Source organism: Oncorhynchus gorbuscha, linkage group LG19 (assembly GCF_021184085.1).
Source record: "Oncorhynchus gorbuscha isolate QuinsamMale2020 ecotype Even-year linkage group LG19, OgorEven_v1.0, whole genome shotgun sequence".
NCBI lineage: Eukaryota > Metazoa > Chordata > Actinopteri > Salmoniformes > Salmonidae > Oncorhynchus > Oncorhynchus gorbuscha.
The window spans coordinates 65,776,341-65,802,573 of record NC_060191.1 but is presented as its reverse complement, the minus strand read 5'-3'; the positions used below and the strand labels follow the sequence as shown (position 1 = coordinate 65,802,573).

At 43.7% G+C, this 26,233-nt stretch overlaps 3 protein-coding genes across 3 annotated transcripts; 1 reads left to right on the top strand and 2 right to left on the bottom strand.

Annotated features, from left to right (window-relative positions):
* Nucleotides 1–2,906: 2,906 nt before the first annotated feature.
* Nucleotides 2,907–12,969, bottom strand: alkbh8 (alkB homolog 8, tRNA methyltransferase). Its single transcript, XM_046316154.1, has 11 exons — nucleotides 12,509–12,969; nucleotides 12,039–12,270; nucleotides 11,811–11,942; nucleotides 10,630–10,725; nucleotides 10,412–10,516; nucleotides 10,063–10,133; nucleotides 8,288–8,394; nucleotides 6,354–6,514; nucleotides 5,989–6,254; nucleotides 4,671–4,820; nucleotides 2,907–3,801 (listed from the first exon to the last, which is right to left on the bottom strand). The coding sequence occupies exons 1-11, from the start codon at nucleotides 12,641–12,643 to the stop codon at nucleotides 3,070–3,072; spliced, it is 2,187 nt and encodes a 728-aa protein (XP_046172110.1). The 5' UTR covers nucleotides 12,644–12,969; the 3' UTR covers nucleotides 2,907–3,069.
* Nucleotides 12,650–22,586, top strand: LOC124006258 (sarcolipin-like). The gene is made up of 2 exons (XM_046316156.1): nucleotides 12,650–12,858; nucleotides 21,748–22,586. The coding sequence occupies exon 2, from the start codon at nucleotides 21,883–21,885 to the stop codon at nucleotides 21,976–21,978; it is 96 nt and encodes a 31-aa protein (XP_046172112.1). The 5' UTR covers nucleotides 12,650–12,858; nucleotides 21,748–21,882; the 3' UTR covers nucleotides 21,979–22,586.
* Nucleotides 22,587–22,794: 208 nt separating this feature from the next.
* On the bottom strand, nucleotides 22,795–23,869 carry LOC124004623 (olfactory receptor 2AT4-like). Its single transcript, XM_046313267.1, has one exon. It carries the CDS (start codon nucleotides 23,867–23,869, stop codon nucleotides 22,919–22,921), a length of 951 nt encoding a protein of 316 aa, XP_046169223.1. The 3' UTR covers nucleotides 22,795–22,918.
* Nucleotides 23,870–26,233: the final 2,364 nt, after the last annotated feature.

Genomic DNA, 26,233 nt, shown 5'->3' with positions numbered 1-26,233 from the left:
CACTAGCTTCTCTCTCTGCTAAAAATATTCCTAAAGCACTCTGAGCAGAGATTATTTTTGACATACTGATAGAAATGTGAAGAACACAGCAAGTTTGGAAGCATACGATGTACAGGGTCAGTTCCAATACCATATTTACAATGTGCAGGGATTCTGGAGTGATGGAGGTAGACATGTACACTACCGTTCAAAAGTTTGGGGTCACTTAGAAATGTCCTTGTTTTTGAAAGAAAAGCTACTTTTTTGTTCCATTAAAATAACATCAAATTGATCAAATACAGTGTAGGCATTGTTAATGATGTAAATGACTAATGTAGCTGGAAACAGATGTTTTTGAATGGAATATCTACATGGGTGTGCAGAGGCCCATTATCAGCAACCATCAGAGTAGTGCACTCATCCCATAACCACAAGGTTCAAGCTCCCCTCCTTTAGGCCTTCATTGAAAGTTATCCTTTCTCAATCTCACTGTATGTCTGCAGGACACTACTTGAGAGAAGGGAAATAGTGTAGCTCCCATAGAGCTAAAATCTCATCCTACACTAAACAAAAATATAAACAACATGCAACAATTTCAGTCAATTGAAATAAACACATTAGGCCCTAAACTATGGATTTCACATGACTGGGAATACAGATATGCATCTTTTTGTCACAGATACGGATGTGCGAAGTTGCTGGATATTAGGGAGAACTGGAACACGCTGTCATACACATTGATCCAGAGCATCCAAAATATGCTCAATGGGTGACATGTATGGTGAGTATGCAGGCCATGCAAGAACAGGGACATTTTCAGCTCCCAGGAATTCTTTACAGATCCTTGCGACATGGAGCTGTGAATTATCATGCTGAAACATGAGGTGAAGGCGGATCTCGTTCACGGTATCTCTGTGCATTGCCATCAACAAAATACAACTGTGTCCGTAGTAACCACCCCATTGGGCACTCCGTTCACAATGCTGACATCAGCAAACCGCTCGCCCACACAATGCCATAAAGTTGAAACCAGGATTAATCCGTGAAGAGCACACTTCTCCAGTGTGCCTGTCGCCATCAAAGGTGAGCATATGCCAACTGCAGTCAAGTCAAGACCCTGGTGAGGACAACCATGCAGATGAGCTTCCCTGAGATGGTTTCTGACAGTTTGTGCAGAAATTCTTCAGTTGTGCAAACCCACAGTTTCATCAGCTGTCCGGGTGGCTGGTCTCAGACGATCCCGCAGGTTAAGTAGCCGGATGTGTAGGTCCTGGGCTGGCGTGGTTACACGTGGTCTGCGGTTGTGAGGCTGGTTGGACGTACTGCCAAATTCTCAAAAATAACATTGGCTTATGTTGGAGAAATTAACATTAAATTATCTGGCAACAGCTCAGGTGGACATTCCTGCAGTCAGCATGCTAATTGCACACTGCCTCAAAACTTAAGGCATCTATGGAATTGTGTTGTGTGACAAAACTGCACATTTTAGAGTGGCCTGTTATTGTCCCCAACACAAGGTGCACCTGTGTAATGGTCATGCTGTTTAATCAGCTTCTTGATATGCCACACCAGTCAGGTGGATGGATTATCTTGGCAAAGGAGAAATGCTCACTAACAGGAATGTAATCAAATGTGTGACTAAAATATTAGAGAAATATGATTTTGGTGCACATGGAACATTTCTGGGATTTTTTATTTCAGCTCATGAAACCAACATGTTGAATTTATATGTTTGTTCAGTGTAGTTCTGTGGTAGACCCAGTGTGTTCTGCTGAGTAGGCTGAAGGATAAGAGATAGGCCTGCCTAAGGCCAAGATGTTGACCATAACCATAACAGAGAATGAAAAATGGCCTATAATGAATAGGAATGTTTTGCAATGATGTTGTCTTGATGTTACCTCCTCAGTAAATAGATTTAAAATGCATTAGACCTTCTATCCATCTGATCAATACACTGGGCGCAGGCAGACATGTAGCCACCTTTAATTTTCTGAAAATGTCAAGTGTCTATCTGCAGCCAGACAACAGCAGCACAACAATCGATAGCCAGATAAAACACCAGGCACAGTAGACTCCAGCCTCCTCCTTTTAACTACATAACTGGCAGTTCTGTCCCGGTGGACTCAGACAGCGGAGATCATTTACGGAGATAATTTACCGGGAGCCATTTCTGAATTATCACACGGCTGCTTTGAGATACCGCCACTGCCACGAACAAGAGCCCATTACCCAGTGATCCACTCAGCTATTTAATTCCTCTGTTGGACCTTATCTCCTTAACATTTGTGTGTGTGTGAGTGTGTCCATCTCAGGTGTGGTCTAGAGAGCCAGACTCCCTTATAGCGCGTAGTCCTGAATACCGATACTCCGGCTGTGATTCAGCAGATAGGGAGGGATAGTGGTGGTGAGGGAGAGAAGCAGCAAGACAGGATGGGAAAGGGAGGAGACAAAGAGGGAGAACAGTGATAGAGGCAGTGTAGTGACCACAATGATCCCAGTTTACAGCAGAATGGAGAGACAGAGAGACCGATGGAGAGAGAGGAGCAGTCAGTTTACGAGCTGGACATTTTGGGCCCCTCTCTCTGATTGTCTGGTACCCCCCTCATTGAGATGAATTAGTCTGGCATTGGGAAGCAATGGTGGCAGCAACAGACCAACACACTGTAGTAACTATACCAGACCTTACAGTGACTCAGCTTGGCAATGAAGGGGACTAGTTAGGAAGAGTTTAACCCAAAACTAAAGTCTCCAGGCCACCAAAGTGGTCTTGAATCTAACAGAGGTATGAAAACTGAAGATTTTAAAGTGAACCATTCAGATGTTATGACACAAATCAAGGTTACCATTCAACACCCTGGGGCTTAAAACTAAGTACATGAAGTTGGAGTGAAGAACATCAAGCAGCCATTTTCCTCATTAATTTGAAGGACATTTTGTTTTTCAATCTTTATTATTTACAATAAATCAGAGATAAAAGTTAATGGGTTTGTATAATTGTCTCCATCTTTATCTGATGAAGCGAAAAGCTAATTTATTTCTGAATTCAATGTTTATCAGTTCAGGAGCACATTTACCTAAATGTGGAAGTGTTTATCTGTCTCCAGTCTTCTTCAGTATGACACACCAGTTCCCCTGGTCGTGGTAGCTTCTCTGTATGGCCACCCCTCTAACCCTGACACACAGCTCCTCTAGCTCCCCCTTCTGGAACACATGGTAGTAGCGGTGAAACACTGGGCTGGGAGCGGGGGCCTGGGCTTCAGTGGGGGGGTCTAAAGTATTTTTGGAGCCTTGTTCCCCCTGCTCATCCTCTCCCCTCCCCTGGTTACACCCTCCTCTCACTCCACCCTTGAGGTGCCAGGGCACCAGGAGGTCCTGGGAGTTGAAGGCAGTGCGGTTGGTGTGAATGCTCAGTTTTGCTGGACTCTCTGTCTCACGGTGGACCTTGGTGCAGTCTGTGGCTATGCCTGAAAGATCCTGTGCTGTGTTGTGGGCGTCCGTGGCTATGCCTGAAAAATCCTGTGCTGTGTTGTGGGCGTCCGTGGCTATGCCTGAAAAATCCTGTGCTGTGTTGTTGGCGTCTGTGGTATTGCCTGGAAAGTCCTGTGCTGTGTTGTGGGCGTCTATGTTATTGCCTGTAAGACTCTTTGACTTCTGGTTGTTGTGGTCCGTGGAGTCGCCTGTAGGACCCTGTTGTCTGGTCTCTTTGAGATATTTGGACTTCTGCTTGTTATATTCCTGTTCCACAGCCCACACATAGATCAGCGCCTGTCCTCCAGGCCTCAGCAGTCGGACAAGTTCCTCAACCACAGCCTGCCTCCGCTTCTACACACACAAACACATAACTCAAACTACTACACTCGATTAAACATGAAATAAGATATGTTTTAGTTCATGACCACTGACAGCTTGATAATGAAATAATCTCAATGTGAAATACAGAAATCATTAAATCAAGTTGAATTAAATCACTAAAAGGAAAGCATCTGTGTCGGTGTGTGTATGACCTGTGTAGAGAGGTTGTGTGTGACCTGTGTAGAGAGGTGGTGTATGACCTGTGTAGAGAGGTGTGTATGACCTGTGTGGAGAGGTGGTGTGTGACCTGTGTAGAGAGGTGGTGTATGACCTGTGTAGAGAGGTGGTGTGTGACCTGTGTGGAGAGGTGGTGTATGACCTGTGTGGAGAGGTGGTGTGTGACCTGTGTGGAGAGGTGGTGTGTGACCTGTGTAGAGAGGTGGTGTGTGACCTGTGTGGAGAGGTGGTGTGTGACCTGTGTGGAGAGGTGGTGTGTGACCTGTGTAGAGAGGTGGTGTGTGACCTGTGTAGAGAGGTGGTGTGTGACCTGTGTGGAGAGGTGGTGTGTGACCTGTGTGGAGAGGTGGTGTGTGACCTGTGTGTGTGACCCTGGTGTATGAGAGAGTGGTGTATGACCTGTGTGGATGAGGTGGAGAGGTGTATGACCTGTGGAGAGTGGATGACCTGTGTGGAGAGTGGTGTATGACCTGTGTGGAGAGGTGGTGTATGACCTGTGTGGAGAGGTGGTGTATGACCTGTGTGGAGAGGTGGTGTATGACCTGTGTGGAGAGCTGGTGTATGACCTGTGTGGAGAGCTGGTGTATGACCTGTGTGGAGAGCTGGTGTATGACCTGTGTGGAGAGCTGTTGTATGACCTGTGTGGAGAGGTGGTGTATGACCTGTGTGGAGAGGTGGTGTATGACCGCTATAGAGATGCAGGCATCACAGGTGTCACTGCGTAGAGGTACATTGAGGGCATCTGACACAAAGGCCTGGAAGCCTCTTTCAGAGCAGATCTGGACCAGAGCACTGCTACGGTCACAGCCCACCTACACACAGGAAGAACATACAAACACACACAACTTTATTAATCCATATAGCCCATACGCCGCAGAAGGTAGCCTACTGTTTAGAGTGTTGGGTTAGTAACCAAAAGGTTGCTAGATTGAATCCCCGAGCTGACAAGGTAAAAATTTGTCGTTCTGCACCTGAACAAGGCAGTTAACCCACTGTTCCCTTGTGGGCCGTCATTGTAAATAAGAATTTGTTCTTAACTGACTTGCCTAGTTAAATACAATTAAAAATAACACACATGCAACACTTGCATTTTAATCTAAACTTCCTAATTGTTCTGATTAAATAGTGAGAGGAATGAACACAATACTGATTATAAACCTCCTATATGACCCCAGCAAACCCCAATACTGGCCTGCTTTATCGAGAGAATCATTCACTTTCACATCCTCATCAAAGTCACCCAACTTATACCGCATAATGAAAATTATAGCCAGACTAGCCATCCGCAACAAGTCACAGCAGAGTAGGTGAGGAGAGAGCGAGGGAAATTGATAGCAGTAATAATCTTTTGAATAAAACTCTTGTTCAGGGGAGAAATGTAATTAAGCTTCATGAGTCATTTGCTCTAGCCTATAAGGAAGGGAATGGGGGAAGGCTGGAGGAGAATTTCAGATATTCTGTTTTATCGTGCGCGCACACGCCACGAAATACACACTCACTCTTACACAGAGACAGACACACAAAGGTTAACATTTGCATTCAATTCAAAGTAGTGAAGTTATCACTATTAGAATGGCTGAGGGGGGAGTAGAGTCTCTGCAGGTATCCTAATCCATTTTCACAAAAGTAGAGTAGCATTCACAAGGCTTCGCTATACCGGGAACATCGTGTAGAGACTGTTTTGGAGTCTTTGAAAGCCTATATGGTATATCTAAAGCATAGGCTGAGTACCAAGATAAAGGAAAAAGTTGTTTTATACAAATAATAAATGTTTACAAAAATAGTGTAGCATTTATAACAGTCTATTTTCTTCATCAGGCTTCACACAGCTGAGACGTGTAAAAAAGTCAGAACACATGCATGATAGGCTAATGGAAGAGCGAGAACAGAACAGTAGGGTCAATAAACAGGACACTCTCTTCCATTGATAGTGTTAAAAGATGGAAGTATTTATAAATGACCCTCACAGATCCCCCTTACCGCAATCACATCCGGGTTGACGCCCAGGTACTTTCCATTTCCACAGCCCACATCAGCGAGAATGCTTCCTGGTTCTAGGGAAGACAGGAAGTGACACACGCGTGGCCAGGGAGAGTGTCGAGTGCTGCTGAAGTGACAAGCGATCTCCTCGTACACGCGGTGCACAAACTCCGCCTCCAGACGGCAGGCGTCAGTCTGGCTGCGAGGGAGGAAGGGGGGCGAGGGAGGGGCAGGAGGCTGCTGGCTGTCACAGGCAGAGGGGTAACCTGCACAGAAGAGAGACCGGGACAAAGGGGTCAGCACAGGTAAAGGTACACACAGAGACACATCAATCCCATCTGCTTTGAACAAATAAAAGAGCTCACCACAGTCACATGGTGTGCGGCGCACCTTACGGAAGGTGAGAGAGGTCCTGGTGTCCCTCCTACTTAGGGTGAGGTTACTATGGTTACTGAGGTCAGAGGTCACTGCAGCAGGGGATTTTGGGTCACAGGCTGGCACCACATCAAACTTCCTGGGGGTTATCCTGGAAAACCACAGAAAATACTAACTGGAAAGTTCCCCCAAATGTTGGTTTCCTTACTCTGTCAGTCAATAATCAAGGTAAGGACATCAAAACATGCTTTTGGTTTAGTGTCCATGGTACTGTTTACACATACTAACATTTTAGCATTTGTAGCACAAATCCTACTCAAGAAATGTTTGTTGTTAGCATTTTTCACACATAATGTTCACATCCTCCATAAGTGACTGTTGAGCTTCATAATAGATTTGAGATACTCTGGATGTTTTGAACCCGAAGCGTGGATTGCTGTCATACCTGTCCCTAGACTGTTAATGGTGCAAGGAAACCAATGTCATTTTGTAATTTGGTTGAACTGTCCCTACACCCACTAGTCTCACCCTCTTCCTTTACCCCCACTCTCTCTCCATCTCTCGCTCTTACCCATGGGTCCACAGGTCTCAGCTCTCTCCCTCCCCATCTCTCTCTTACCCATGGGTCCACAGGTCTCAGCTCTCTCCCTCCCCATCTCTCTCTTACCCATGGGTCCACAGGTCTCAGCTCTCTCCCTCCCCATCTCTCTCTTACCCATGGGTCCACAGGTCTCAGCTCTCTCCCTCCCCATCTCTCTCTTACCCATGGGTCCACAGGTCTCAGCTCTCTCCCTCCCCATCTATCTCTTACCCATGGGTCCATAGGTCTCAGTACCCATGGGTCCATAGGTCTCAGCTCTCTCCCTCCCCATCTCTCTCTTACCCATGGGTCCACAGGTCTCAGCTCTCTCCCTCCCCATCTCTCTCTCTTACCCATGGGTCCACAGGTCTCAGCTCTCCCCCTCCCCATCTCTCTCTTACCCATGGGTCCACAGGTCTCAGCTCTCCCCCTCCCCATCTCTCTCTTACCCATGGGTCCACAGGTCTCAGCTCTCTCCCTCTCCATCTCTCTTACCCGTGTGTCCATAGGTATCAGCTCTCTCCCTCCCCATCTCTCTCTTACCCGTGTGTCCATAGGTCTCAGCTCTCTCTCTCTCTTACCCATGGGTCCACAGGTCTCAGCTCTCTCCCTCCCCATCTCTCTCTTACCCGTGTGTCCATAGGTCTCAGCTCTCTCTCCCTCCCCATCTCTCTCTTACCCATGGGTCCACAGGTCTCAGCTCTCTCTCCCTCCCCCTTACCCGTGTGTCCATAGGTATCAGCTCTCTCCCTCCCCCTCTTACCCGTGTGTCCATAGGTCTCAGCTCTCTCTCTCTCTTACCCATGGGTCCACAGGTCTCAGCTCTCTCCCTCCCCATCTCTCTCTTACCCGTGTGTCCATAGGTCTCAGCTCTCTCTCCCTCCCCATCTCTCTCTTACCCGTGTGTCCATAGGTCTCAGCTCTCTCTCCCTCCCCATCTCTCTGTTACCCGTGGGTCCATAGGTCTCAGCTCTCTCTCCCTCCCCATCTCTCTGTTACCCGTGTGTCCATAGGTATCAGCTCTCTCTCCCTCCCCATCTCTCTGTTACCCGTGTGTCCATAGGTCTCAGCTCTCTCTCCCTCCCCATCTCTCTCTTACCCGTGTGTCCATAGGTCTCAGCTCTCTCTCCCTCCCCATCTCTCTGTTACCATGGGTCCATAGGTCTCAGCTCTCTCTCCCTCCCCATCTCTCTCTTACCCGTGTGTCCATAGGTATCAACTCTCTCTCCCTCCCCATCTCTCTGTTACCCGTGTGTCCATAGGTCTCAGCTCTCTCCCTCCCCATCTCTCTCTTACCCGTGTGTCCATAGGTCTCAGCTCTCTCTCCCTCCCCATCTCTCTTACCCGTGTGTCCATAGGTATCTGCTCTCTCCCTTCATCAGCAGGAGACTGCGCCGTGGCAACACTACGGCAACCGAGCGGCCTTCAGGATGACGAAAATCCATCACCGTCTGCAATGAGAGATAAATGGAACGAGAGGGAGACAGAGAGATGGCAAGAGAGAGAGTGACAGGATATAATGGAATTTCAGAACCGGTGTGTTACAAACCAGGAACAGATCACAACATTTACCTCCATGAAATCACAGGCCTTACTGATATCTACATGCTCATACACACAAGACCTGGGCTCTCTTCCTCCTCTCAGATCATCTGGGGAGTATCACCCCATCAACAAAACACTCAGCTGTGACCAAATCAATCCAGAACCAGACAGCTTCTCTATGCTACAACCCCAAGCAATTATTCACACACACAAACACACACAATGTTTACTGATTCATGACCTTTTCCTGACAACTTCCTGTTAAATGATTACTGCAGAGGAAACAAAGATATCTTCCAGTAGGTCTATCCTGTCAGTCCAGATAACCTACTGCACTACAACGTCAGAAATATTAAGACATACCTAGATGTACATATTACCTCTGTACCGGCACCCCCCCGTTTATACTCTTCTTTTTCACTGCTCCTCTTTAATTACTTGTTACTTTTATCCAGATTTTTTAAAACTGCACTGTTGGTTAGGGGCTCGTATGTAAGCATTTCACCAATATGACTAATACATTTTGATTTGAGTAAAAGCCTAACTATCGCTTACAGCGGCCTATTCATTTCTACTGAACAAAGACATTGCCAACCACTCAAAACTGTCAACTAGTACATTACAACTTACAAAACAGAGACGTCCCTCCATCACAAAGACACATTACAGTATCAAACGCTCACTCCACACTGCCTACCACAGCTTTTATATTATACCATATTAACTATCAGTCAAGGCTGTCAACTTCTCTCCTATCAGTCTGGGCATAAAACTTCCCTTCACATGGAGAAGTTCCTTATCATTCTGTCAGGCGGTACGGTACTCGGTCTGTAATTTATCTTGTGTTGTAAGAGAGGCCGTTGCTAATGGCACCCCTGCAGGAGCAGAGGAACAGAGGTTTTGATATATTTAACCAGGCAAGTCAGTTAAGGACAAATTCTTATTTAAGGCCTAGGAACAGTGGGTTAACTGCCTTGTTCAGTGGCAGAACGACAGATGTTTACCTTCTCAGCTCGGGGATTCGATCTAGCAACCTTTCGGTTAGTGGCCCAATGCTCTAACCACTAGGCTACATGCCACCCCAAAAAGATGAAGTGTCGCATCCTCTAACCCTGTCGTATCTAAAGCAGCCTCCCTGTCAGCCTGTCACAGACAGTCATTTACTGACAGTGTCTGCCTTGTAGCTGTGACAGGGAACAACTTCACACAGACATATGGAATCTCTTCCTCCTTCCAACATCTGTCTTTGCATTTCTTTCATTAATTCACCAAAAAGAAGCAGTCTTCAAAGACACGCATCATTAACTCAGTCTATTAGACGGAACTCTCCACTCTAGTTTGTGTGTGTGTCTTGCATGATCATAAGTAGCATTGTGAGGGCCTCTCCAGCGAAGAAAGGTCTTAAACATAACTAACCCTCCATTAGACTGCAAAACCTTAACACACACACACGTGCAAACTCACACTTCCCCACCCGCAATCCTTTAATTAGACTGCCACAGTAACACGCTCACAAAAACTCAGAGTATAGACTTAATGTTCTGTGAGGACATTAAAACAGATTGAAGATATACCTTAGCCCCCAGGCTTAGGGAGAGGATGAGGTCTTCAAAGGCAGAGTGAGTGTCTACATGAGGAGGAATACCTAACAGCAACACAAATAAACCATAAGCTCAATGGTATGCCTTTAAACACCAGCACTATTAACATGAGTTATCCAAACATCAACCAGTACAAAGGTCTATAAATTCCCTCTGAATAACTGACAAGGATTGGGTTCATATCCAGTTCCACACACTTCACAGTCTGATTCTACAGCAGCATTGATTCTACCTTCATTGTCCTCTGTCTTCTGACTGCAGAGCACGCTGCCCCTGTGTGGTCAAGGAGAGTACTACAGCTGCTGGATGAGATTAGACTCACCTTGTCCAGACTGGTACTGGTTCACAGTCAGCTGGTCTGGCATGACTTCTGTGTGTCTGTCCCTCACACACCTCTCCAGCACAGGGACACACACCTGGGGAAGACCTGGGAACAAGACCACAAACATCAATTTATAGCAAGGGAACCACTGAATATATTCCATACACAAACACCATACAATATTATGATGGTCATAGAGACTGACAAGACACACATACCTCCAGGTAACGGTTTGTCTTTGTCCACGTTGTTGTTGTCATAGCGAAACTCGTAACCAAAATGCTTCACTCTCCTGTGCTTCAGGACTTTCTGCACTGGAAGACAAACAACAATTATTAGCCAGTGACTGAAACCTGCACAGGCACTGACAGTTGGTTGATTGGTTGTTTGGGGACCTACATGGTGAATATGTAACATAAGAGAGAGAGAGAGATGGGGAGGGAGAGAGAGCTGAGACCTATGGACACACGGGTAAGAGAGAGATGGAGAGGGAGAGAGCTGATGCCTATGGACACACGGGTAAGAGAGAGATGGAGAGGGGGAGAGAGCTGATGCCTATGGACAGTCTGGATTTTTTTGTTGTCATTTAGCAAATGAGCTTATCCAAAGAGACTTATATGATCAATTAGGGTTAAGTGCCCTGCTCAAGGGCACAGATAGATTTTTCACCTAGTCGACTCAAACAAGCGACCTTTTGGTTACAGGCCCAACACTCCTAACTGCTAGGCTACCTGCTGTGTGACAGTGCTTCATTCTGGAAATGGTCCTCAAGTCCTATACAAGCCAGAATGTTGAATAAAATGTATATTTGAACTTACTATGCCAATTGTCCATGGTATTAGTCCTTCAGCTGCTCTAAATTTGAGACAAAATATCTACAGGAAAGTATTGTTTGCCTGACTTTTTAGAGCACCGGTACTGAAGTTGACGTTTCTATTCCCTGGCACAGGCGCAAAACCATGTAAACACCCGGAAGACTTTGGTTAGTATGCATGGTTCGCATCTGTGTATTTCTGTCTTGTGCACGTGCCTCCAGTCATGAGCAAACATCTGTTTTAATTGCCACACACATAGACCCGTGTTTTGAAGTTGGTTAAATAATACTTTCCTGTGGATATTTTGTCTCAAATTTCAACCAGCTGAGGGACCAACACCACAGACAAATGGCAGAGTCAGTTTAAATATGATATTTTTCAACATTAGTGACAGATAAGGGACGTTTAGGATCGTTCTATATAAAATGTGTGTGCGTTGTCCACATAACTTGTAGTCGTCGCCACATTCTGTCACTAGTCGATTGGTTGACTGATTGATCAGAAGGAATAACACATATTTAAAATATCTGAACAGGGCCCATGTGTTGTGTCTGTGAAGGAGTGGTTTAAATCCGACTGCCCACCAGTGACATCCTCATCGTGGGACGTCCAGTCTATAGCATCCAGCAGGAGAGCCTCTTCCTCTGGAGACACAAACTCCTCAACCAGCACCAACCCTGGGGGGAGGTCCACACACCCCCACAACTCACTGTCCACTGCAAGGAGACAGACACAAACACAAGTTACTACAGGTTTTTCTTCTTCAGATCTGACTGAGTCAACTATGGTGACCCCCACACACACCTATTTACCTGTGTTGACATAGCTCAGGTACAGTGTGACAATCTGGTCCCCACGCTGCAGCTGTCGTCCGTTGAGGGCGTGTCCTCTCTGGGCGCTGACCTCTGACCTGTAGGTCACTAGGGCGTAGGGTTTGTGTGGAGGCATAAGCAGGATTTCTATCTCGCCGACCTCTCCCAGCACGTCCTGGAGCTGCTCACGGCTCACACCGTTACCTAGCCCACCATTAGCCACCACCAGGCTCTGCAGAGAAACATCAATGTAGCTAGCATTAAAGTCTTAGACCGTGTCTGTTATTTTCTCAAATAGCTACCTAGTCACATTGCACAGTATATAGCTATTGTATTCGTGTTCAGTCTACTTTATAAACGTACAGATAGATGTGTTCTTGCTGTCAAGCAGCTAGCTACAGGTGCTAGCTTCAGTAGCTAACACGTAAACTAGCTTACTCTCCCCGCAAAACAAAGACTGCCGTTATTACCTTGGTGGGCTGTGATACTGTGCTTATTCCCTCATGTTTCAGTAAAGTATGACTGGCTTTGATTTGCTTTCGGAGAAGTTTCTTCTCCTCTTTACTTCTCCTGACAGCTTTCACGTTTTCACAGCAGGACTCCATGGTGTAACTACTAAATAAGTCCCCACTGCTACACAGACCTGAGAAATGCTTCCGGAATTACGTAAAATACATATCCAGGCGTTGTTGTAATATCTGGAATGCGTCAGCAAAACCTAGGCAAGAGGAATGCGCCTCATACAGTCGTGTTCCCCTAATCCGATTTTGCGAATGCATGCCAGATCTTACAACCCCTGGATAGGTATTTTGCGGATCAGGTAATCACATCACATGCTACAGTGAGCTGGTGCTAGTCTTGCTAACACCAGTCTCACTCTAAATTCTTGATTTGTGTATAGTCATGTGGGTAGCCTGTCAACCAGGGTATAATCTGTTGCTGGACTGCACAGTTGATGCCATTGCACACAATCATTGGTTGATGCATGCAACGCCTGAGCAAGGGAACCAATCATAGGAATATACGCCTAACTGCCCAGTTGATGACGTCACACGGAAACATTGCTTTTGTTTTGTATTCCCAGCGTGATTGGTCCCTGAGCCCATAGGAGATGATTTTGAAATGTAAAGACCTCCTTCCATTTTCTAATCTGTAAAAACGCAAAAGGGCTGAAGGTGAAAGGGTTATGTACTTTTATCATCTTCCACTGTCCTCAAAGAGTTGCTGAATTTTCACTTCAGTTTGCTCCTCAATTCATTCACCTCGAAGAGCGTGATAACGCCAGTGTTCCCTTCACATTATTCCAATGATTTATTTGTTATATTTAAATTGATGCATTTACATTAACCAATGGCTGGGTTATGGATTCAACTCACACAATAACCAATGGCTTAATTATAGGATTCAACTCACACAATAACCAATGGCTTAATTATGGATTCAACTCACACAAGAACCAATGGCTGGGTTATGGATTCAACTCACACAAGAACCAATGGCTGGGTTATGTATTCAACTCATACAATAACCAATGGCTGGGTTATGGATTCAACTCACACAAGAACCAATGGCTGGGTTATGTATTCAACTCATACAATAACCAATGGCTGGGTTATGGATTCAACTCACACAATAACCAATGGCTTGGTTATGGATTCAACTCACACAATGACCAATGGCTTAATTATGGATTCAACTCACACAATAACCAATGGCTTGGTTATGGATTCAACTCACACAATAACCAATGGCTTGGTTATGGATTCAACTCACACAATGACCAATGGCTTAATTATGGATTCAACTCACACAATAACCAATGGCTGGGTTATGGATTCAACTCACACAATAACCAATGGCGGGAGTATAGATTCACCTCACACAATAACCAATGGCTGGAGTATAGATTCACCTCACACAATAACCAATGGCTGGAGTATAGATTCACCTCACACAATAACCAATGGCTGGGTTATGGATTCAACTCACACAATAACCAATGGCTGGAGTATAGATTCACCTCACACAATAACCAATGGCTGGAGTATAGATTCACCTCACACAATAACCAATGGCTGGAGTATAGATTCACCTCACACAATTCACCTCTATGACTTCCTGTAGCCTTTTAGTGGGCCACATGGGCACTAAAAGGAAATATAGCATTTTACAAGCCCGTTATATTAAATTAAGCAGCCTTTAAAATATACCACATTGAAATTCAATAAATCTGATTTTTAATATGAATAGACTTGCTTTAAAAAAAAGTATTTCTGAAGATGATGAATTATTTAATGTTATTAGTGATTCCAATCCTATCCCTCATTTTAACATCAACCCTGTAAACCAAACTCTCATTTTAACATGGGGAATTATTCCTTAAAAGCAGGTGAGAACTGGTTTTACTCTTTAAGGACATTTTATGGTGTTTTGTGGTGGAAAACTAAGCAGGTCGTGTATACTATGTCAACCCTGTTACCCATAGATAAACAGGCTAGAGATGTATTCACATTTTTTATTTATTGTGAAGCTTGTATTCAATTGTCCCTTCCTGTTGCACACAACAAGCTTCCATTCCCCCTGTCACAGGGGGATTTCGGGCTGATTTAAGATAAAGTTTTCAACCCTGTTACGGTCCACTCTGTTACTTTTTGGGGCATTTAATAGGCACTTACTATAGAAAATATGTTTTATCAACTGCTAGAGATGGGAAAAACTGTTTTTTATTAAGTTGAACATTTGCTCTTTAGTTCAAGTTCAAGTTTTATTGTCACATGCACAAGTACAGTGAAATGTATAACTTGCAAGCTCTTTATGACAGAATGTTAGAATTAGGTTAAATAAACTATTTAAAATTCATTACTCAAAAGGCACTTAATTGGTGGAACGACCCAGTTGAAAAGATGTTATGGATGTTTAGTAGTGCTGCGATTGAGCAATATTTGCACACTGACTTTGATAGTGACTTGTTATCATGTTGTGCTTTGGTGATTGGCGGTGTATTGGCATGCCTTCTAAGTGTTACAGGACATTAGTTAATATTGAAAGAACATTAGTTTGTCACACACTGTCATGGACTATTCCGTTCAGAAACAACAACAGTTGTTGTAATAACTGACAGGCTAACTTATTACAGATCACAACAGCTAACCTCACAACTGGCTATACATTCGACAGCTGCTTAAGGGGAATATTGTTATCACAAATCTGCTGCTAAACCTGCCCTCTGGTCAATCCATAAATACACGCAACACGCCTGCATGCACGCACGCACACACACACACACACACACACACACACACACACACACACACACACACACACACACACACACACACACACACACACACACACACACACACACACACACACACACACACACACACACACACACACACACACACACACACACACACACACAATATAATCCAGGGGACTGTCTCTTACTGGAATTATGGAGGCCACAGACAGCACTGATGGAGTGTTCTGGGAAATATCAACATGGAGTGATGCTATTGGACAGGTGGAAAACATACAAAATTACACTAGTGTATGTACATATTCTTATTGATTGTGTACACTGTACTTTGACCAGGTATTGGTTCCCAGGTGACAAACCTGAATACACTACAGTTCCAGCACTCAAATAAACCCCTCAAAACCATGAGTACAGAATCCCCTTCTGCCTGCTGTGTGTGTGTGTGTGTGTGTGTGTGTGTGTGTGTGTGTGTGTGTGTGTGTGTGTGTGTGTGTGTGTGTGTGTGTGTGTGTGTGTGTGTGTGTGTGTGTGTGTGTGTGTGTGTGTGTGTGTGTGTGTGTGTTGGTTCGTCTATCCTTGTGGGGACATCAAATCCCCAAAAGTTCCCACAAGGATAGTAAAAAATAAAATCAAAAATCTCACTATTGGGGACATTTCCAAGATCCCCACTAGGACAAAGGCTATTTTAAGCTAAGGGTTTTAGGGTTAGGGTTAAAACTAGGTTTAGGGTAAGGGATTAGTGGTTAGGATTACAGGTTAAGGTTAAATATAATTTATGGAAATACATTTTAGGTCCCCACGTGTGTGTGTGTGCGTGTGCGTGTGTGCGTGTGTGCGTGTGTGTGTGTGTGTTATAACAAAGCCCTCACCTGTCCTCACCCATCTCGCTAATTAGACAGACATGTCTGTGTTGGCCAGGGGGAACCCTCTGTTATGGAAACAGTCTGGCCAACCAAACAACAGCTGGGTTATGTAACACTGTTTGTGTCCTACCAAATCAATCCAATTTAGTTCAGAGCTTTTACAAGTGTATCACAAACAACAGCATTTTTACATTTACATTTAAGTCATTTAGCAGACGCTCTTATCCAGAGCGACTTACATCCCAGACCTAATCCCTCAAAGAGCAAGTTGGGGCAACAGTAGCAATATAAAACCACACACACTAAACTGGAGTTGCGACCTAATATTGTTTATACTTATGCACACTACACACCCATGACCCCTTCAGAATGCCTGGAATAGTGGTCGGGGCCTGCTGACATCCCCATGTCTCATCATGGAGTGGTGGTCTGGGCCTGCTGACATCCCCATGTCTCATCATGGAGTGGTGGTCGGGGCCTGTTGACATCCCCATGTCTCATCATGGAGTGGTGGTCGGGGCCTGTTGACATCCCCATGTCTCATCATGGAGTGGTGGTCGGGCCTGCTGACATCCCCATGTCTCATCATGGAGTGGTGGTCGGGCCTGTTGACATCCCCATGTCTCAACATGGAGTGGTGGTCAGGGCCTGTTTACATCCCCATGTCTCATCATGGAGTGATGTTCGGGCCTGCTGACATTCCCATGTCTCATCATGGAGTGGTGGTCGGGCCTGCTGACATCCCCATGTCTCATCATGGAGTGATGTTCGGGCCTGCTGACATTCCCATGTCTCATCATGGAGTGGTGGTCGGGCCTGCTGACATCCCCATGTCTCATCATGGAGTGGTGGTCGGGGCCTGCTGACAACCCCATGTCTCATCATGGAGTGGTGGTCGGGGCCTGCTGACAACCCCATGTCTCAACAGTTTGAGGGTTATCCTGTTTTCTCTATTTTGGACTCCTCTTAGAGCCATATGCAGCAGTCAGAGATGCAGAGCCAAGTGGACCTCATACACACACTAACACACATTGACACACACACACACACTCAATGTGGGAGAATGCAAACAGTGAATCGGTGAGAGAGAGAGAGAATATAGACCTCACTCACCTCTTAAAAATAGTCCATCTATGACCAGTCTCCTGTGCTATTGTTATATTTGGAGACCAGATGGTGTCTCATGTTACTTTAAATCCAATAGTCAGTCCAGTGATGATACTGGACAGTGGAAGATCCTTCCATATCCTGCTCCCCATATTAACGGAACATTCCATCTAGCACATAACATTTTGAGAACAATATGTTTATTACAATGATTTGTATAAACCCTAGATGACTGACGGGGGTGCTGTATTGAAGCACCGCGCAGCCATATTGGTACTCCTCAAGTCTAACATTTTGGGGGGGAGCTATAGAAATTCATGTATTAATGGCTATAGTTATTCTGCATGCAACCTTCCCACAACATTCTGGTGCAGGATAGTCGCTTGGCTTTGGAACATTCTCAGAACATTTAAGAAAAAAAAAGTATATATATATATATTTTTTTATTATTATTTTTTTTATTCCTTTAACGGAAGGCATCCTAAAAGTTCAAACATGGTTACATTTAATTACATTTTGTTCTAGGAACGTTTTCCAACTGGTTTGACATTGGGAATGTTCTCGAGCTGGTTTGACATTGGGAATGTTCTCGAGCTGGTTTGACATTGGGAATGTTCTCGAGCTGGTTTGACATTGGGAATGTTCTCGAGCTGGTTTGACATTGGGAATGTTCTCGAGCTGGTTTGACATTGGGAATGTTCTCGAGCTGGTTTGACATTGGGAATGTTCTCGAGCTGGTTTGACATTGGGAATGTTCTCGAGCTGGTTTGACATTGGGAATGTTCTCGAGCTGGTTTGACATTGGGAATGTTCTCGAGCTGGTTTGACATTGGGAATGTTCTCGAGCTGGTTTGACATTGGGAATGTTCTCAAGCTGGTTTGACATTGGGAATGTTCTCGAGCTGGTTTGACATTGGGAATGTTCTCAAGCTGGTTTGACATTGGGAATGTTCTCGAGCTGGTTTGACATTGGGAATGTTCTCGAGCTGGTTTGACATTGGGAATGTTCTCAAGCTGGTTTGACATTGGGAATGTTCTCGAGCTGGTTTGACAATGGGAATGTTCTCGAGCTGGTTTGACATTGGGAATGTTCTCGAGCTGGTTTGACATTGGGAATGTTCTCGAGCTGGTTTGACAATGGGAATGTTCTCGAGCTGGTTTGGGGGAATGTTCTCGAGCTGGTTTGACAATGGGAATGTTCTCGAGCTGGTTTGACAATGGGAATGTTCTCGAGCTGGTTTGACATTGGGAATGTTCTCGAGCTGGTTTGACATTGGGAATGTTCTCGAGCTGGTTTGACATTGGGAATGTTCTCGAGCTGGTTTGACATTGGGAATGTTCTCGAGCTGGTTTGACAATGGGAATGTTCTCGAGCTGGTTTGACATTGGGAATGTTCTCGAGCTGGTTTGACAATGGGAATGTTCTCGAGCTGGTTTGACAATGGGAATGTTCTCGAGCTGGTTTGACATTGGGAATGTTCTCGAGCTGGTTTGACATTGGGAATGTTCTCGAGCTGGTTTGACATTGGGAATGTTCTCGAGCTGGTTTGACATTGGGAATGTTCTCGAGCTGGTTTGACATTGGGAATGTTCTCGAGCTGGTTTGACATTGGGAATGTTCTCGAGCTGGTTTGACATTGGGAATGTTCTCGAGCTGGTTTGACAATGGGAATGTTCTCGAGCTGGTTTGACATTGGGAATGTTCTCGAGCTGGTTTGACAATGGGAATGTTCTCGAGCTGGTTTGACAATGGGAATGTTCTCGAGCTGGTTTGACATTGGGAATGTTCTCGAGCTGGTTTGACATTGGGAATGTTCTCGAGCTGGTTTGACATTGGGAATGTTCTCGAGCTGGTTTGACATTGGGAATGTTCTCGAGCTGGTTTGACATTGGGAATGTTCTCGAGCTGGTTTGACATTGGGAATGTTCTCGAGCTGGTTTGACATTGGGAATGTTCTCAAATAGTTCAGAGAACGTTAAGAAACAACGTCCTACTGTGGGAATTCAGTGCTTCAGTATAACGTTTCCTACAAGTTTCCAAACGGTTCTATTTAAAGTCATGTTCTCTAATTGTTCCGAGAACATTAAGAAAACATTCTATAAAAAGCCACAAGAAAACCTTAGTAAAGTTCAGAGAATGTTCCAAGAATATTATGTATACATTCTGTTCTCAGGATAAAGCAAACTCTCTCTAGCCTCTGTCTTGTTAAGCGAGTCCATGTGTGTTGGCCAGTGCCTACTAATTGGCCACACCTGATATTAATGAGTGATTGTTTTCTTTGAAATGAGGTCTGTTTGAATAGACTAAAATGAACAGCTTTGCAAGCATAACAATTAGAGCAGGCTCTCTCTATCCTGGTGACAAAGTGGACTAATTCCATAGATAGAGAACCAAAGGATATACATTCAAATCTCACTGATGCCATGTCACAGTAAAAAATAAATGAGTTTACATGATTAATGCCTAAGAAAATTAATTTCCATGTGTCCTATTGGTGTTCAAAAAAGAAAGCAGTGTTAAAGGTCTTGACATTCAGTGAAAGTTTTAATAAAGAAGTTATACAAAATAAATCTAAGTAATTTATCATTTCCATTCTCAGAACATTAATAAAATCTGTAAACGTTATCAGAACCTCCCTGCAACCTAAAGTTAATGTTCCCAGAACAGGCAAAATGTCCACTTCCTTTCTCAGGTCTTAGCGTCCCGTCAGAGGGACACCTGTCGACAACATCCAGTGAAATTGGAGGGTGTGCAATTCAAATAAATAATCGTAATATTAAACATTTATGAACATACAAGTATCTTATATCGGTTAAAAGCTTAAACTCCTGTTAATCTAACTGCATTGTCCGATTTACAATAGGCTTTACAGCGAAAGCATACCATGTGATTGTTTGAGGATGGCGCCAAACATCAACATATTTTTCAAGCAGCACAGGCTTCATAAAATCACAAATAGCCATTAAATAATCACTTTAAAAACAAATCTTCCCCTGTTTGCAATGCCAAGGGTCCCAGCTACAACATGCATGGTCGTTTGTTAGAAAAAACGTCTTTATTTCCCAAAAAGTCAGTTTAGTTAGCGCCAGCGATTTCAGTAATCCACTCGTTCCACATGCAGACAAATGAATCCAAAAAATGACCGCTAAACTTTGTTAAAACAAGTCAAACTACATTTCTATTTAATCCTCAGGTACCCTAAAATGTAAATAAACTATAATATTCCATACAGAAAGAAGTATGTTATAGAAAAGTAGAAGAAAAGTCAAATTAGCAAGTGCACGTCCTCTTCGTCGCACCCCCACAGACTGATTTCAAACCGTGACTCCCTGTACCAAAACTCTAAATTCTTACTTGTTTTGGAAGAAACAAGCCTGAAACCTTGAACAAAGACTGTTGACATCTAGTGGAAGCCATAGGAATTGCAATCTGGGAGCTGGAATTGCATAGGTCCCATAGCTTTCCATTGAACAAGTATGGGATCTCTAAAAAAATATATATATTTGGATTTTTTCTGACCATACCAATTGTGTTATAGTCTCATTCATTATTTAAAAATTTCTACAAACATCAAAGTGTTGAAGAAATTAACCAACAAAAGGATCTCAAAACCATAATGTATCATGGGGAAATTGAGACAGAATGACTGATCTACAAATAATAATGAGTAAGTTATTTAAGACGCAAGGATCGTTGAAGATCAGTCAATCGGCAGTCGCCTGCAAACCCAACATTAAGGCTTAGGTAAGACTGATTCACCATGCCCAGTTCACTATCCTTCACAAATCAAACACATGCAAGTAGCTGTAGTCCAATTTGAGTCAGTAGACCTGGTACCAATAATAACTTTAATGTGTGAGTTGAATCCATAACCAAGCCATTGGTTATTGTGTGAGATGAATCCATAACCCAGCCATGGGTTATTGTGTGAGATGAATCCATAACCCAGCCATTGGTTATTGTGTGAGATGAATCCATAACCCAGCCATTGGTTATTGTGTGAGATGAATCCATAACCCAGCCATGGGTTATTGTGTGAGATGAATCCATAATTAAGCCATTGGTTATTGTGTGAGTTGAATCCATAATTAAGCCATTGGTTATTGTGTGAGTTGAATCCATAACCCAGCCATTGGTTATTGTGTGAGTTGAATCCATAATTAAGCCATTGGTTATTGTGTGAGTTGAATCCATAACCAAGCCATTGGTTATTGTGTGAGTTGAATCCATAATTAAGCCATTGGTTATTGTGTGAGTTGAATCCATAATTAAGCCATTGGTTATTGTGTGAGTTGAATCCATAATTAAGCCATTGGTTATTGTGTGAGTTGAATCCATAATTAAGCCATTGGTTATTGTGTGAGTTGAATCCATAACCCAGCCATTGGTTATCGTGTGAGTTGAATCCATAACCAAGCCATTGGTTATTGTGTGAGTTGAATCCATAATTAAGCCATTGGTTATCTTCCCCCCTTTCAGATTACACCTTCAGAGACTTTTGCCTCCCTGACAGAGTGACCTGCCCTCCCAAGCAAGGTGTGAGGACCCTCATCCTTCCTGTCTCCACACATTCCCATTCTTCTTCTCCTCTGCTGCTGCACCTCTCAGGGCAGAATGGACCAGTCTGTGCAGGAGCTGTTTCTGAACTTCACAGTAGTCTTGATCACTGTGCTGCTCATGTGGATCCTAGTCAAGACCTACCAGGCCTGAACCACCAGGGGACAGATACAGGGGGAGAGAGATGAAGGGCTGAGAAATGGTGGAACTGGGTGGTACATTTCAATCCAGTTACTGCAGTTGCAAACAATCTTGAAAGCTTACTGGGCGACAGGTAGCCTATTGGTTAGAGAAGTGGGCCAGCAGCCCGGGTTGCTGGCATCATCCTAGATGCCATTGCCTGCTGTTGTGTCCTTGAGCGAGGCACTTGACCCCCTACAATTTCTCTGCGGCTGATCCATGCGTCTGACCTATTGCTTCCAGTCCCTCGTCTGTGTTTGTCTCAGGGGTTTGGGGTGTGAGCATAAAGAGACATTTCCATTAACGGACCACATAGCGAATGGACAATATAGCGAACGGACAATAAAATACAATACATCTTATATTATCTTAACTCTGAAACATAGCAGTTGCACATGGTCCCTGAGAAATGAAGTGAATACAAGAAATGGAAAGGTATAGATATAGCTTCACTGCTTCAGCTGTTTGATAAGAAAGACATGCAGTTCCTCACTCCTGCCTCTTAGAGGGACTGTAGTGTTGGAGTTTAGTTGGCAAGCATTCTGTTTACATGCTCTACAATAAAAATAAATGTTATTGTACCCAAAATGTTTTCTCTTGTTTGATGCATCCAACATTATGTTTTAAATAATACATGTGCACCCAAATCAAGAAAGTAAGCAGAGCACACACCCTACCTACATTTTTTGAAAATGTAGGAGAACCCCTTTTTGGTTCCAGATAGAACTCTTTTGGGTTCCACGTAGAACCATTTTTGAGTCCGTTTTGTTTTGGAAGCCAAACCCCTTGTCTTTATACTCAGTTAGGCCATGGAAATCAGCAATAAAACACTTATAATGCACGGATTTACAAATATACAGTATAGTATTTTTATTTGATTGAACAAAAAATAATTTATTAGTCCTATGCGATCTTATTGAATGTGCACTTGTATTCGTCTAAATCGTTTGATCATTATCTGTTTTATTTCATTAGTTCTTAGACAGTATATCAGTGGATTGATCATGGGAGGGAGCAGGCTATACAACATGATAACAACAATACGTAAATCAGTGCTGAATCTAATGCCGATATTACTGGCCAGATAAATAAAACACCTGGGGAGAAAATACAGGGCAATGATGATCAGCTGACCACTGCAGGTAGAAAGGGTTTTGAGGCGGCCTTGGGAGCTCGCAATCTGAACAACTGCCACAATAATAGAGCAATATGAGAATATAATGAAAGCAAGAGGTCCCAGTAATACCACCATTGCTAAAACAAAAGCAGGAAAACTATAAGGAACCCTATCAGTGCATGCAAGCGTTGTTATAGCGATATGATCACAGTAGCACTGCATGATTTTGTTTGAGTCACAGTAAGGAAGAGGATAGGCCCTAATTACCATTGAAAGAGAGGGAAGATGTGCAAGCACCCACGCAGTGACATTGAGTATATGAATAGTGGAGTTGTTGATAATCATTGGGTATCTGAGCGGGAAACAGATTGACACGTATCGGTCTAAAGCCATTATCAATAGGAGAAGGCTAGTTACGGATCCAAAATAGTGAACTAAGTACATTTGCAAAAAACAACCAAAGAAAGAAATTGCTCCTGCCTGAAACCAATATCTGGCAATAATCTTTGGTAAAGTGGTGGTGCTGAATAGCACGTCAGACACAACCAGATTCAAAATGATAAAATACATGGGTTTATGGAGAACGTTATGAGTTGCGAACAAGATAATAACAACAACATTTCCTATTAAAATGCAGCAATAAACGAGGAATAATACAGTTGAGGAAAGACCATAGAACTCTGGCTGAAGTCCAGGGAACCCAACGATGACAAACTCTGTCACAAAGCTGTGATTCCCAGCTGACATGATGATGGTCTCTTAGAACCAACACTGGAAAGTAATTAACATGTATGTTATAGTACATTATCCATCATTGCAACCTAGAGCAACCTAAACGTTTTTATCAGGTTTTTGTCAAATCAAATGTAACATTGCTCATGATACTGCAGTGTCAAATCCTACATTGACATATGCATATGTGACTTTCATGTAAATCATGCATATTGTCAGAAGAAGATTTTAACAAAGAAATGTTATGATTGCAGATTTCATGTTGGCATTTGGCCCATTGTGCATTTACCAATAATGATTTCAGCTCACAGACAGAAATGTTTTGCAATGCCAACAATCATAATATATATGTATATTTTTTAGTTTGTAGATAACCGTCAGTAAACCTTGGAAAATAATCATGTATAATTTGTTCATTGATATGATTAATTGCATGTGAATGTATTGATTTACATAATGTTTAACCAGGACCTTTAAAGCTATACTAATCATGAACAACAGGCCTTATGCATGGATTTACTAAATGTAGTAGGAATCAAACAAAGCAATAATATGTGTAAGAAGTTTAAAAGCAGACATTCAAATAAGGTGTTGGCAAATCAAATGAGAAACGAAGTACCTTTATCACTCATCATCCATGTTCTCAGTTTGATACACCAAAAATCAAATACATTGTTAGAGAAATGTCCTTACCTCGATTACAGTAAACTAAAATGTGAAAACGAAGACACTTCCTGAGAAGCTCTTCACCAAAGATCTTTATGCTCACAATTTATCTACTAAGTGACTGAATAATTTATGATGACGTTGACAAGTTCTGGAGATGGCAAAGCCACAAGGGGAAAAACTACCCAGTGAGCGAACGCAATACTCTTTCTACAACAAGAAACCCAACATGCTGTGTCTGTGTCACTCTAATGAAATGTGTTCCCTACTGAACAGGTTAAACAGAATCAAAGCCTTCCTTGTATGTCAGTTTTGGATTTTAAGGTAGGATTTGGTACTCAGTTTCTATTGTTGTAGGGAATTCTGAACATAATAAAAAATCCTCTGATTCAAAACAAATGTAAAGGGAGCAGGCTATACAACATGATAACAACAATATAAGTCGCTCTGGATAAGAGCGTCTGCTAAATGACTTAAATGTAATGTAATGTAATACGTAAATCAGTGCTGAATCTAATGCCGATATTACCGGCCAGATAAATAAAACACCTGGGGAGAAAATACAGGGCAATGATGATCAGCTGACCACTGCAGGTAGAAAGGGTTTTGAGGCGGCCTTGGGGGCTCGCAATCTGAACAACTGCCACAATAAAAGAGCAATATGAGAATATAATTAAAGCAAGAGGTCCCAGTAATGCCAGCATGGCAAAGATAAAAGCAGGAAAACTATAAGGAATTATTTATAAGGCATGATTTTGTTTGAGTCACAGTAAGGAAGAGGATAGGCCCTAATTACCATCATCAATGGACAGGCTTTCGCAACAATCCAAGCAGTGGCACTGAGAATATGAATAGTGGAGTTTTTGATAATAGTTGGATATCTGAGCGGAAAACAGATCGAAACATATCGGTCTAAATGTGATACAATGTGTCTCGGTGAGAGGTGTAGGAGTCAGGCGCAGGAGAGCAGGGATGTCTGAGAAGCGTGTTTAATAATATAGTCCACCAATACAAAAATGGCACAGACAAAAATCCCCCAAAAACTAAGCTCTCGGCGTGCAAACGCACGGAGGAACAAACACAGTTCCGACACTTTACATACACGTGCATAATAGTGAAAACAACAAACATCAAATACTATCGAGCGCAATACACACAAGTCTAATCCTGCACAAATTAAGGCAGGTAACAGGTGCCCTATATACACACAGAAATAAACGCAATTGAAACCAGGTGTGGTAGAAGTAACGACCCGGAGGACGAGGTGCAGGGCGATCTGGATGGAGGCGGTGAAACTCCCTTAGCATAGGTGGATCCAGTACGTCCTCCACCGCCACCCAGCATCTCTCCTCCGGACCGTACCCCTCCCAGTCCACAAGGTACTGAAGACCCCCCACCCGATGCCTCGAGTCCAGTATGGAACGAACTGCTTACACCGGCGCCCCCCCCCGATTACCAGGGGTGGGCGGAGGGACCTCCCGCACCTCATCTTCTTGAAGCGGACCAGCCACCACCGGCCTGAGGAGAGACACATGAAACGAGGGGTTAATACGGTAATACGGGGGGAGCTGTAACCTATAACACACCTCGTTTATTCTCCTCAGGACTTTGAATGGCCCCACAAACCGCGGATCCAGCTTCCGGCAGGGCAGGTGGAGGGGCAGGTTTCGGGTCGAGAGCCAGACCCGGTCCCCCGGTGTGTACACCGGGGCC

Coding starts and splice junctions, on each gene's coding strand:
- LOC124006258 (XM_046316156.1), top strand. CDS start 21,883: ATGGACCAGTCTGTGCAGGAGCTGTTTCTGAACTTCACAGTAGTCTTG.
- alkbh8 (XM_046316154.1), bottom strand. CDS start 12,643: ATGGAGTCCTGCTGTGAAAACGTGAAAGCTGTCAGGAGAAGTAAAGAG. Junction 10,517..10,629: donor AGACAAACCGTTACCTGGAG/GTATGTGTGTCT, acceptor TCTTGTTCCCAG/GTCTTCCCCAGGTGTGTGTC. Junction 10,134..10,411: donor CCAGTACCAGTCTGGACAAG/GTGAGTCTAATC, acceptor TGTTGCTGTTAG/GTATTCCTCCTCATGTAGAC.
- LOC124004623 (XM_046313267.1), bottom strand. CDS start 23,869: ATGTCAGCTGGGAATCACAGCTTTGTGACAGAGTTTGTCATCGTTGGG.